General features: G+C 43.5%; 1 protein-coding gene across 3 annotated transcripts; it reads right to left on the bottom strand.

Moving 5' to 3' along the window:
- Positions 1-736: 736 nt before the first annotated feature.
- On the bottom strand, positions 737-7,257 carry HTR1D (5-hydroxytryptamine receptor 1D). 3 transcript variants are annotated; one of them, XM_083750927.1, is made up of 3 exons: positions 5,751-7,257; positions 5,484-5,609; positions 737-3,357 (listed from the first exon to the last, which is right to left on the bottom strand). In XM_083750927.1, the coding sequence occupies exon 3, from the start codon at positions 3,179-3,181 to the stop codon at positions 2,090-2,092; it is 1,092 nt and encodes a 363-aa protein (XP_083607053.1). In that variant the 5' UTR covers positions 3,182-3,357; positions 5,484-5,609; positions 5,751-7,257; the 3' UTR covers positions 737-2,089. The 3 variants fall into 3 exon arrangements, with proteins under 3 accessions (XP_083607053.1, XP_083607054.1, XP_083607055.1); XM_083750928.1 differs by having other exon boundaries at positions 5,949-7,257; XM_083750929.1 differs by having other exon boundaries at positions 6,113-6,131.
- Between the last annotated feature and the right edge of the window lie 6,406 nt (positions 7,258-13,663).

The raw sequence follows: 13,663 nt of genomic DNA, 5'->3' as shown, positions 1-13,663 counted from the left end.
ATCAGGCTATTCCGGCTTGGTGACATAAATATATTTTTATGAGTTGGGGGCGATTAGGATGTATCCCTGGGCCCCCTTTCTAATTCCTGGAATAGCCAGGCTAGTTTACTGGTGAGCTAATGGGCCATGAAGGAAACAAAGGGATAGCTCTGGCTGGTAGTTAGAAAGATAAAGTTGAGAGTTGAGTTGAGAGTTGAGCCAGAAGCTGGAGGCAAAGTGGCAAGCTGAGAAGACAGAGAATAAGAGAGGCAAGGTCCTTTTGGAGCGTTAATGTTGTGAACCCATCATAGGCTCAAGTTGAATATACAGGATGTGTAAATAAACCATTTATGGTAGTGATGTATGGAAGTGAGAGTTGGACCATAAAGAAGGCTGATCGCTGAAGAATTGATGCTTTTGAATTATGGTGCTAGAGGAGATTCTTGAGAGTCCCATGGACTGCAAGAAGATCAAACCTCTCCATTTTGAAGGAAATCAGCCCTGAGTGCTCACTGGAAGGACAGATCCTGAAGCTGAGGCTCTAATACTTTGGCCACCTCATGAGAAGAGAAGACTCCCTGGAAAAGACCCTGATGTTGGGAAAGATGGAGGGCACAAGGAGAAGGGGATGACAGAGGACGAGATGGTTGGACAGTGTTGTCGAAGCTACCAGCATGAGTTTGACCAAACTGCAGGAGGCAGTGGAAGACAGGAGTGTTTGGCATGCTCTGGTCCATGGGGTCACGAAGAGTCGGACACGACTAAACAACTACAAAACCATTTATCTTAAAAGACACCACTCTGCTGTATCTCATTCCAAAGGAAACATGAAGCCTGGGTAAGCATCTGGAAGCTCTGGAATCTTGCACTGCTCAGAGATTGGGGTAAGGTGCAACAATATTAGTATTTTTTATGGATCTTTTGTGCAAATTTTCCCATAGGATTCTGGGAACCCAACACTTTTGCTGAGTATCTCACAAAATCCTGAATGAATAGTGAAAATTGTTCAAAGCTGCGTTGGAGGAAAAGAGAATTTGGGATAGCCAGGAGCAAAGCTTTATACCCATTTCTCACACTGTAATCTTCCTACAACCAACAATGTACAATTTCTTCTCATAATTTGTACAATGAAATAACAAGAGCAGCAGCAGCAGCAACAACAACAACAACAACAATAATATATAGTTCTTTGCCCAAATGCTCAAAAGCACTTCATATAATTTGTTCCGTAACCCTTAGAAAACAAACCCCGAAAATTCGGCCAGTGTTTCATTCCCAAATTACAAAAGTGGGTAGGTGAGAAATCTGAGACAAATAATACAGATTTGTTAATTTGTAGTAAAGCAAGAATGAAAAGATTGTGTCGAGTGACACAGTTCATAACAACTCCATTATTTATTTCATCCTGCTTGTTTTGAAATCTTCTTCTGGTTTTGCAGATACATGTATTCAATGCACAGACTAGTAAGTCTTAAAAAGTTATCTTTATCACAGAGAACAAAATAAAAGACAGTGAAAAGTCACACGCAACAATAGACTGGTTTGTTCCACCACATATTTGCTTACTAAGATTTAAATAAGCCTTGTGGGCATGCATGCATGCAGCCCCTTTTCTCCACCCTTTGGAAGAGGAGTGAACAGACAAGGAACCCTGAAAATAACTATGGTTTCCTGTTTCAACTGAACCAGGAAACTATGGCCAATGGCTTCAGAACAAGCCAGGATATCAGGGCTGCAATCCTACACCTGCTCATGTGGGCATAAGCCCCACTGAAATGATTGAGTATTACTCCTGAATAAGGCTGCACTGTAGGGTATCTTCACGAATTCATACATACAGGTTTATTCTGAAGTCATTAACCATAGTTTCCTGGTTTGGAAGAAATGGAAGACTTTCATTCCATTACTGTAATACTTCCTAGTTTGTTCAGCCGGAGAGGAAAATAGAGGGGCTGCATGCAAGTTGCCAAAAAGCGTCATTAAACTGAGTTATAATCAGCTGAATACAGTCAATGAGACCACCATCATCTACCCCATAGGAGACTATGAGTGCAGGTGGGGTACAGTTTATGCATTGGCAGCTATGTCAAACCTGGAAGGAGTTTCGGGACTAGGAGCACTTCTTAAACCGAATCATTTTCTGAAAAGCCTGTTTGAAGTCTTCGTTAAAGGCAGTATATATCACGGGATTGATCAGCGAGTTCAGGTAGCCTAGCCATGTGAAAATGTCAAGCAGAATGGGATGAGACCAGCAAGCTTCGTGACAGATAGGCAGGACTAAAGACACCACAAAGAACGGGAGCCAGCAGAAAATGAACGCTCCTAAAATAATCCCCAGAGTTTTTGTGGCTTTTCTTTCCCGGGCCGCCGAAATCCGTTTCCTCTCCAGGATGCTATCGGCGACTTTGATCCTTACGTGGTTGATTAATACTGGGGAGCTGCTAGAATGAGAATGCCCTTCCTGAAGGTTTGAGCTGAGGGAGCAGAGGGAGGAGCCTGCTGAGCCAGTGATCAGGTGGGCCGTGGTAAATCGCTTCCCGTAAAGCGATGGCGGCTTAAGAATCCGGGATCGAGCAGCCACGTAAATCCTACCATAGAGGATGATGAGCAGTACCGTTGGGATATAGAAGGCGCCGCAGGTGGAGTAAATGGTGTAGGAGATCTGATCCGTATTCACGACGCAGTACAGTATTTCTTCCTGAGCTTTGGCCTGTCTCCAGAAAAGGGGCGGCATGGAGATGCAGATGGAAATGACCCAAACCACAGTGATCATCAAGGCGGCTCTGCTGGCAGTCCGGCGCTTGGTATATTCGAGAGCATCTGTGATGGCCCAGTACCGGTCCAAGGCAATCACACAAAGGTGCAAGATGGAGGCCGTACAGCAGGTGATGTCTGAGGACAACCAGATGTCGCACATGATTTGGCCAAAGTTCCATTCGTGACTAATGGTGTAAGCAATGCTGATTGGCATGACCAGGATGGACACTAAAAGGTCTGTGGCGGCCAAAGAACCAATGAGGTAATTTGCAGGAGTGTGGAGTTTCCTGGTCAGAATGATGGTGATGATCACAAACATATTGAAGAGCATCGTCGCCAGAGTGATCACAGCCAAGATGGCGGCAAGCGAAACCTTCAGGCCTAGCAGCGTCCCCTTGTTCCACTCCTCCGGCAATTCACTGGCGTTGAGAGACCTGTTTGACATGCTGAGGAGAATAGACTTTGCAGACCAGTTGTACTGGGTCTTCTTGGCTGTGTTGGATTCCTCCCCTCCTCTTTTGAACTTAATCCTTTACATATACTTGATAACGTCTGTCTCGGTCTTTAACAAAACCAGGTTTTCTGAACTAGATTTTCGAGGTTGGTAAAAAAAGCACGCCACTGTGAAACAGAAGCAAAGACAATAACGGAAGCATTAACCAAGCATTAACTACAGTGCACTTTATGATGCAGACTTTGGTACTATGGAGCCCAGTGCAAGGCCAAAATCTGGTGGACCCCCCCCCCCCCAAGCCCTCATGCTGCCTTCCCAAAGGTGAGTAAGGAGGTGGCCGCTTTGGGAAAGAGTCATGAGGCTCTGGCAGGGTCCTAGAGCCCTCCTTCCCAAAACTGGGAAAGTGCTAACTAGGCTTTGGCAAGGAGGTGGGAGGACTCTAGGACCCTGTCAGAACCTCACACTTCCTTCCCAAAGCCCAGAGCCTTGCTTACCTGGCTTTGAGATTGTGCCCCCTTTGCTCGGTGTCCAGTGAGTGTGCACCACTCGCACAGCCCTATATACCCGTGCTATGACTCCAGCAGCTAATTCTCAGGGGCATATTAACACAGGCTATACAATCAACAGTAATAATATAATTTCTATTGCAATTCTAACCGTGTTCACTCAAAGGTAAGGGCCAAACTAGACAGTATGTGAAATATGTAATTGCATCTGTCTGTCTGTCTGTCTGTCTCTCTCTCTCTCTCTCACACACACACATATCAGCTGCTGGAGGCAGAATCAGGACCAGGACCATGGCACGTGTATGCCTGTGTGTTAAAACTTACATGCTGTGCTGAAGTCCAATCAAAAATTGCTCTTATTTGACCCAGGATGAAAGCTGCTATTTGTACAAATAGAAGTTTCCTTCCTGGGCCAAACAGCAGTTTTGGGGAGGGGATTTTTGTAAGGACTGCAGTGGTGGGAGTGGGGAAGAGTTGACTCTTTACATTCACACACGTCACACACCCTCTAGTTTGGCCCCAAATCCAGGCTTTACTGGGTTCACTGGAACATACTCCCTAAATCTGGAGTAGCCAACATGGCACTTTCAAGCTGTGGTCAGACTTCAACTCTCATCAACCTACGGCAGCATGGCCAATGTCAGGGATGATCATAACTGCAGTCCTTCAAGAACTGGAGGGCACAATAGCTAGCTCTGCCCTAAAAAGCGGTTGGATCCAGAGTTCAGCAAATGCAACTCCCATGTAGCTCCTGTTTGCAAAAGATAATGCTGCAGAATGTTCCGGAATGCATTTACTGCATGGGAGTTAAGGCAGACACTTCAACATACAATTTCAATGAGTTTCTCTGTAAGCTCCTGAACTCTTAAACTGATTTAAGAAAGCAAACAAACCCAAACCTTGGATATTCTGGTGTTTGTGAGTTGTATTTTCAATTAGCAAAAGCCTCCACTTTGTGCTTAGATTCTCATCCAAGAATGAGAAAGGAAAGTGTCCCATCATCACTGTAGTGATTTACCTACCCAACTGTTCCCAACAAACCATCGCTCCTCCTCCTTCAGGCATTACAGGTTCCAGAGTTAAATAAGTAGAGCTGCCCAAGGAAGGAGGGAAGGAACTGGTGCTGCTCTGGCTGTCAAAAGCAATTGCTACCTTAGCACAGAAAAGTTTGCACTGGCATTTTGCAATGAGTCAAGACAGAAAGTCCAAAAGGAATTGCTGTTCGTTAAAGCGTTAAATCGTTTTCGAATATGTTATTTTCCACTGCTAAGCACCATTAAATGGTAAGGCCTTCAGGGGCAAAGATACTTTTTTTAACCCCCCCCCTTTCCTTTTCAGTATATAATTGTAGAAACTTGGGCAACTTTCTTGAACCCTTTAGGAAATCTATAGATCTGAAGAAATACTGAACTATATACATAGAAAAATAAATTCAGTTTTAAATGCCAAGGCGCACACACCAAGTCTTTGTGATACCTGAATAGAACAAAAAGAGCTCTTCTAGATCAGAGCAAGGGCCTATCTAGTCTACAGTCCTGTTCTGTTACACACAGTGACTTTCCAGATGCCTCTGAGATGTCCCCAAGCAGTACAGGGAGGCAACCCCTCTCTCATAACATTAGAACTTGCTTCAGAACAGAAAGTATTTCCTTAGGTACCTTCCCCTCTATCTCTATCCACTTTCTCTCTCCCTCATCATTGTCCGTTCACTGCAACAATGTCATATTGCCGAGCTGCCATCTACCGCCATGCATGGACGAAGGTCTCTGCAGGTTCTGTGATCTTACCTTCTGCAAATAGTTCATGATCAGGCAGAGAATGTTTTATTATTCTTAACTGCAAAGCCACACAGGGATCCCGGAGCAGAGAAAGACCTTGACTAGCTGACCCTGCTCATTATTCTGGGACTGGATCTAAAGGAAGAAACAGAGCATGTTAGCCCAAGAATATATTGTAAGTTGGAGCAGTGACAGAATCACAGATAGCAAGAGTTCCTCTGTCCATGACTAAAACCCCTGTGCTATTTATTCTACTTTTATTCGGAAGGCATGGACCATCCCATGGCATTGGGGCCCATCTGCAATTTGGAGGATTATTGCCCAGGCTGTGGCCTAGTCTGTCATGGAGGAGTAGGCTAAAGTCAGCCAGAATGAGCCTGAGACTCCGAGGCCTAGTCCAAACCTCAAATCCACTGGAATCCCCAACCATGATGCTTTTAAATTGTGTCGCTGTCAGGGCAGCTCTCCAATTACCAAGAATGACCTTGTTTCTGAACGACTCTGGGCACATCACTATACCTTTTGTTGCTAAAAGGTTCTATTATTAAGACATAGAGCCATGTGGTTAATTTAACATTGCCCAGTGAGTCACCCATTAAGCTGGTGACAGGAGAGCAATGACAGAAGCACATTCTTACCTGGCCTTAGAGACGCAGACCCACATCCACAAGGTGAACCGTCTGAGGGTGGAAAATGGAGAGATTGGAAACATAAATTTAAAAGCTTCACTATACTAAGGATGGGAACACCCTTAATTCTTCTAGGGGTAAGCTTTCCTTTTTAATTTTTTTTATCTTTAGTAGTTCTCATTGTTCGGGTTTCTAGCCTGTTACATATATAGTTGGTGAAAGTGCACTTTATTTCTCAAGCTTGAGAATGTTTTTGTCTGGCCTTTGTAAGTTGTGATCTTGCAGCCTTAAACTTTTGCTTGCTGATTAATATATGACATTTTATTATACTCTATTGTATATTTTGTTGTTTTAATATGCTGTCCACTGTGGGCCTTTCAGCTGCAGAGCAATATGTATTAATAAACTGTAATAATAACTGTGATGGTGATGCTCTGGTAATAATAATTTTTTATACACTGCCCTCCCCAGCCGAGACCGGGCTCAGGGCGGCTAACACCAAATATATAATACATTAAAAACACAAAATCAAACAATTAGTTTAAAATACAATTCAAATCACATTTAAAATCAAAATAAAATTAAGTGGGAACCCACGAATCATAACCGTAGGGGCCAATAGAAAGAGCCAAGGAGGCCACTTACAGGGTCCCATAGAAAGGAGGGGTCAGTCCTTTTCTAGAGGGAAAACTGGCACGTGCACTGTTGTGCCCATGTCCTGCTTTGGTCATCTGGTTGGTCACTGTGGAAACAGAAACCTTTGGTCTGATCCAGCCTGGTTCTCTCATGTTCTTAAACGTTAGAAAAACAGGGCCTTTTCAGTACTGGCACTGCAGTTGTGGCATTTTCTCCCTTGGGAGTTTTGCCAAACCCCACTTTTCCAGCTTTTAGAGGGTCACTGAAACTCTTTTTACATTGAAATGCTATCTCCTTGCATTTGAAAAAGTTACTTTGTTCTGGATATTTTGTTTTCATTTGTTAATTTTGTAAGTCATTTAGGGATCTATATTTTTAAGCAGGATATAAACAATTAAAATAATTTCAATCACAGTTTCTTTTGCACTCTGTTGCAGATGTGCTCAACATATAGGAAAATTTGATTACAGATACATCACGAAAGTGTTCCCTAGATATCAAGCAGGCATTGCTAGGTTTACATATAAATCAGCTTATCTTGCCTCTCATTTGTTCAGTATAAGAAGAAGAAGAAGAAGAAGAAGAAGAAGAAGAAGAAGAAGAAGAAGAAGAATAAAAAACTCTGGGCAGCTTTCAGCAGAATATAAAAACATAATAGCTGCAACAAAGTACAGAAGGAGCTGAATTTGGAAAGTTTTCAGTGAGCCATTGTGACTTTAACAAATAATGGTGTGTCCTACAAAGGACAAGCAAATCCAAATGATAGAGTGTACTATAACATTGTTGGAAAATTGCTGTTTTGGATCTCATGCCATCGAAATTGTTTCACTTCCGAAAACAGTGCTTTGTACTATGTTTGGTATTTTATCAGTGCCATGCTTACAATCAGTTTTGTTTACAGTTCACGTCAAAAGGATATTTTTATGTTACATGTGTACGTATATGGAGAAAAATGCAGTAACTTGATTTTTGCAAGGTTAAAGGCTGCCAATTAAATGGCTTTTTCCCAGGCCTCGTAGTCTGGATTAAATAGTTCCCATTGAATATGTCATGAGTTCTGCAAGAGGGATGAAATAACTCATCTGAGGCAGCTATCAGTATGAACAGTCATGGGCTAGTTATTTCAGCAGCAGTGGAAAACAGAGTCATGCTTCCCTGTTCTGTTGACATTTGGCAGAAAACAGTCCTGGATTTTGTAAGATTCTGGACTCAAGAGTCTATAAAATTGCTGTCACTGCAACTGGGATTCCAAGGCAATGATAAAAAAAGGAAATCGTTCAGCCAAAATCTAAGACGGTATCCTGACAAAACCCTTCTTCTATACTTTTTTTGTTAAGTGACTAGACTTCTCACTTCCATAAATGGCCAATGCTAAAATGCTATATATTATAGTATTATAGTTCTTAGGTCTAGTTATGGGTATGAAAGGGCCCTGGGCAAAAAGCCTTTGGTGGGGTCCTTTCCCTGTCGGTGGGTCATAGTGGGTGGTGCTGTGGTCGAAACCATTGAGCCTCTTGGGCTTGCCGATCAGAAGGTTGGTGGTTCAAATCCCTACAACAAGGTGAGCTCATGTTGCTCTCTCCCAGCTCCTGCCAACCTAGCAGCTTGAAAGCACGCCTGTGCAAGTAGATAAATAGGTACCACTGCAGCAGGAAGGTAAATGGCATTTCCGTGTGCTCTGGTTTCCATCACAGTGTTCCATTGCGCCAGAAGTGGTTTAATCATGCTGGCCACATGACCAGGAAACCTGTCTGTGGATAAACGCCGGCCTGAAAGCGAGATGAGTGCCGCAACCCCATAGTCGCCTTTGACTGGACATAACCATCCAGGGGTCCTTTAGCTTTTTACTTTTACTGCCTGTCCAAATAGTGACAGGCAGCTGGGTCTAGCAACCATTTTATTTTCTCACTGTGGCCCTATCTGGTTATCTTTGGCAGGACAGATGATATGTAGACGGTACTAGGTTTAATCCCTTCCATCTCTAGTTAGCAAGTGGTGGGGACAGACCTCTGTTTTAGACCCAGAAGAGATGCCGCCAGTCAGAATAGCTACATGGACTAATATTAGAAGACAATTTGCTGTGTTCCAGATTAACATAATATAATAGAAACCCTATAATATAAAGCTAATTGTTCATGTATCCATGCTGATTTATTTTTAAATGCCTATTTTAATTACAAGCCACTTTTTCTCCACAGAGTTCAGAGTAATGTACAAGTTTCAATCTCTCTCCTGCTGGTGCCATGTTAGCCTCACCTAGTAGGAAGGTTAAGACTAACAGAAAATTACAGATCCAAAATCACACAAAAAGCTTCTGCGCTTAAGTGTGTGAATCTGAACCCAGCCCCCGTCCCAGGTCCTAGTTTAACACACTGAGCTGCTACTCCATGTTAGCTTTTTTAAAATAGCCTGTTTCCCCCCCACATATCTGTCCAAGGCAGCTTATGAAAACAAGCAAAAAGACTAATTATAAATCTAAAATAACCAATCAAACCATAAGCGAAGCAGCATCAATGCCAACATAACTTTAAAAGGCAGTCATCAGCATTAGTCAGGTAAAGTACCTGGTGGTTAAATGCCTGGACAAAGCACATTGTACACACCTGGAACCAATCAGCTGGTTAGCTCCAGTGAGAGTGTTGCAAAATAGGGTACCACCTTACAAAAAGTCCTGTCTCATTTTAGCAGGGATGGGAAATCTGTGGCCCTCCATATGTTGTTAGACTTCAATGCCCATCAGTCCCAACTAGCATGAAATGGTATGGGATTATGGGAGTTGTAGTCAAGCAACATCTGGAAGCCCACATGTTCCTTCTCTCTGGTCTTTCAGGTCAAACAAGGAAACCTATGGGTACCTAGTAGTCTGCTTGTAAACTAATCCCCCAAGGATTTGTCTAATCCTCTCTTACAACCATCTCTAGCTTAGAGGCAACTTGGATGAATGAGTTGAGGGGATGTGCATCAAAACTGCAGATGACATCAAACTGGAAAGGATAGCTAACGCCTACAGAAGATTGAGTCAGGATTCAAGATGGCCTTAACAAATTGGAGAACTGGGCCAAGACTACCAAGATGAATTTCAGTAAGGGACAAATGTAAGGTTCTGCACTTAGACAGGAAGAACCAGCTGCTCAAATATAAGATGGGGGACATCTGGCTTGCCAGTAGTACGTATGAAAAGGATCTAGGGGTCTGAGTAGATCACAAGCTGAACATGTGTCAACAGTGTGATGCAGCAGCAAAAAGAGCTAATGCTATTCTAGGCTTCATCAACAAAAGAATAATGTTTCTAGACCAAGGGAAGTAATAGGACTGCTATATTCTGCCTTGGTCAGACCACACCTGGAGTACTGTGTCCAGTTCTGGGCGCCACAGTTTAAGATGGTTATTGACAAGCAGGAACATTCGCAGAGGATGGCAACCAAGATGATCAAGGGTCTGGAAATCAAGCCTTATGAGGAATGGTTGAGGGGGTAGGGAATGTTTAGCCTAGAAAAGAGGAGACTGAGAGGAGATATGATAACCATCTTCAAGTATCTAAAGGACTGTTGCATGGAAGATAGAGCAAGTTTCTTTTCTCCTCTTCCGGAGAAACCAATGGCAATTCTGACTAAACATCAGGAAGAACTTTCTGACTGTAAGAGCTGTTCAACAGTGGAACAGGCTCCCTTGCAAGGTGGCAAACTCTCCTTCATGGGTGAAGGTTTTTAAGCAGAGATTGGACAGCATCTGTCATAGATGCTTTAGTTGAGATTCCTGCATTGCAGTGGGTTAGACTAGATGACCCCTGGGGTCCCTTCCAACTCCACAATTCTATGATTCTATGGACTGGTGGCAATGAATTTCCCAGGTTAAAAATGAATGGCCCTTTTAAATCACTGCCTGGTTGCTGCTGCTATTTCTCTTACCAGGCGCTATACGTTTCAGTTGTGTGTTTGTAGATAGTTTTATCTGCATTTTCCTGTTAAATGCTTTGTTCTAATTTTGTATATCCCCATACGAAGAACTGAAAGCAGGTTCTAGACTCTGGTTAACGGTGTGTGCGCAGAGTCCAAAAATGAAGGCTGAAGATTGTTGGTCTATAATGTGTCCACAATCCAAGTGCACATGTTTCTCTGTGTTTGGCTAGGATTTGACGTTAGGGGGCACCACAGCATTCGCTTTCAGCTTTGGTAGCGAAAGCTAGATGAAGGAGAAAGCAGATCTCCTAGGCAAGCTGTTAAGCATGGATTCTCATTTAATGATATGCCTCTATGGGGAAATAGCTATGAGAAACCAATGCTGGAATGTAAAATCCATTAGGTGACATGAGGTGCTGGCAAGACCCACCTGTTCTTGCCTGCTCCTGTTCATAGGCCTTTCCTGTAAATCTGGCATTCTAGTGCAACCTTTTCACAGGTGTTTCTCTTTAGAGGGGGGTTGAAATTTCATTGCACAGTCCTGCTGATATTTTCCATAGCACATCAGGGGAAGAGCAATAGCTCAGTGACAGAGCAAATGATTTGCGTGCAAAAAGTCCCATTGCTCAGCCCCAAAGGATCTTGGTTATAGCAAGGTTAGGGAAAACTCTCCCCAGGCGCCTGGAACAGGAATAATTGGCAGGGTGCACTCCAGATGTTTTGAACTACAATTCCCATCAGCCTCAGCCAGGATGAGAAATGGTTGAGGATGATGGGACTTTGCAGCCCATCTGGAGGGCATCTGTGGAATAAGCAGTGTAATGGAGGAGGGCTATGGAAAAGGACTTGTAGAATAATCCTGCCTCTTACATTTCTGGAACTAGAGCCCTGTTGAAGGAGATACTCAGCCCAGACCAGTAGCAGCTTGTAGGGGCCAGGTATGTCAAACTTGCCTGCTTTCAGCTTTGAATTCAGTCAGTTCTGTGCCACTGTCTTGCATAAAATTCCTCAGAAGTTACTAGTCCATTAAGATAATCTACTTCATATAAGGGCCAAGGCGGACATGATGTTAACTGTGCAGCATTGAGACTGCAGGAGGAGGGAGAGTTTAACATACACACACACCCCACTGTTTTCTTCTGGGTAAAAGTAGCTGGGGCAAGTTATTTAGTACGTACCACAACGGGGAGTGGGAGGGTGGTCCCTCTGTCCCTCCCATATGGTCCCAATACAGCTTAGCTGCCTGCCCCCTATATGGCTACTATTACATTTTTATGTTAATTGCATCTATACAATTTACATCACATCTAGTTCAGCCCTTAGTCATTTGTTTTATGGTACCTGCATTGGCCCACAGACTGAGCCAATGGCACCACACACCCATCTCTCTTAGGATCAGAGAACTGTCTGGGTGTTAAACGAGTGCGTGCTTTTAATGTATTAAATTGCCAGCAAACTTCAATAGGTAAAAGAACTGGACACTTGCATTTTCAAATCCAGGCAAACTTGTCCCAGCACATCGGATTTGCCATGAACCTGCATGTAAAGTCTGAACTGCGTTGTGTCCCAGAGTCTTTTTTCTTTGATCTTTAGGTTTGTTCTTGTATTATTTCAAACCTTGCCTGACGCCCCTTAAGGATCAGGGGTACACAACCTGAAGCTCTTCTCAATAACATTAAATCCCCCTTTCTTCCAAGGTGGCATGCATAGTTTTCCATTTCTCCATCTTATCCTTGTGAGGTAGGTAAGGATGAGAGACGTTGACTGGCCCAAGGTTTCACAGTAAATTTCATAACAAATTTAATCCTGAACACCCAAGTCCTTGACCAGTTAATATCCCTTCACCTTATTCTAAATTTTGGAAAAAAGGATTAAGAAATGAATAAACTGGGTAAGGTCTCAAAATTTCCCTTTCGTCTCAAAATTTATGGGATCCCTTGTTAGGGTCTTTAAAATTTGTTGTTGATTCAGGTTGAAATCCTGTACATACTTATCAGTGAGGCTTTGTACAGAGCCTATGATGATTCCCAGCTTAGGGTTGTTTGCTTTCTTTCTACCACTGAGCAACAACCCCTTCTCTATGATTTTGATGGGGGATTTGTTGGAAGAGATAGAGATCAGTAGGTGTGCTGAGAAAGAGTTCCTGACATAGTGGCCAGCAAATGGGTGGGGGTGGGGGTGGGGAGGCAGAGTCATTTAAGGCAGTGTTTCCCAACCTTGTGCCTCCAGATGTTTTTGGCCTACAACTCCCATCATCCCTAGCTAGCAAGACCAGTGGTCAGGGATGATGGGAGTTGTAGGCCAAAAACATCTGGAGGCACAAGGTTGGGAAACACTGATTTAAGGAACCCCGGGATAGTGAATCTGGAAGGCAGGAATGGCTCAAGACATTTTGGCACCTGAGGCGAACCACAAAAGGATGCCTTCCTCCCCACCAGGAAAGCAGGGGTGAGTGAAGATCAACACCACAAACAGGGCAGAAGCATGGGCATAGCCAGGATTTTTGTTGGGGGGGGGGGGTCAGGACTTTTGTTAGGGGAGGAAAAACCAACCTGATTGGTCAGTTAGTTAAGTATTTCTATTTCTACTTGGGGGGCAGCTTCCCCCCCCCCAGCTATGCCCATGGACAGGAATAGAGATATACAACGGGATCTGCTGCCTTGGAAGATCCTGCCTGTTATCTGAGGCAGTTACCTCACCTTGCTTCATGGGTGGGAGGGCTAGAAATCCTAGATACAGTTAGAGCAGGATATGAGTGAAGAATAATCACAGCCATCATATCAAACTCAGGCTTAAAAACTGACTCAAAGGGCAACATTCTGATAGCAGAGATAAAAATCTGTCACCAAGACAGCTAATGGCAAACAACAGTCGAAGGCTAAAACCCCACTGATTTCAATGGAATTCATCCCCCACATTAACCAGCCCTAACCAGATCTGCTGGAATAATGCTGGAACATTGTTTTTTGCTCAAGGCAGTGATCTTATACACTCTTACTTGGCAGTAAGTCTCACTGAGCTCAAT

Source organism: Podarcis gaigeae, assembly GCF_964106915.1.
Source record: "Podarcis gaigeae genome assembly, chromosome: 8".
NCBI classification, from domain to species: Eukaryota; Metazoa; Chordata; class Lepidosauria; order Squamata; family Lacertidae; genus Podarcis; species Podarcis gaigeae.
Note: the sequence above shows the minus strand (reverse complement) of the source record. Positions and strands in the feature narration are given on the sequence as shown.

Bases quoted from the DNA above. Each gene is read 5' to 3' on its own strand.
- HTR1D (XM_083750927.1), bottom strand. From the start codon at position 3,181: ATGTCAAACAGGTCTCTCAACGCCAGTGAATTGCCGGAGGAGTGGAAC.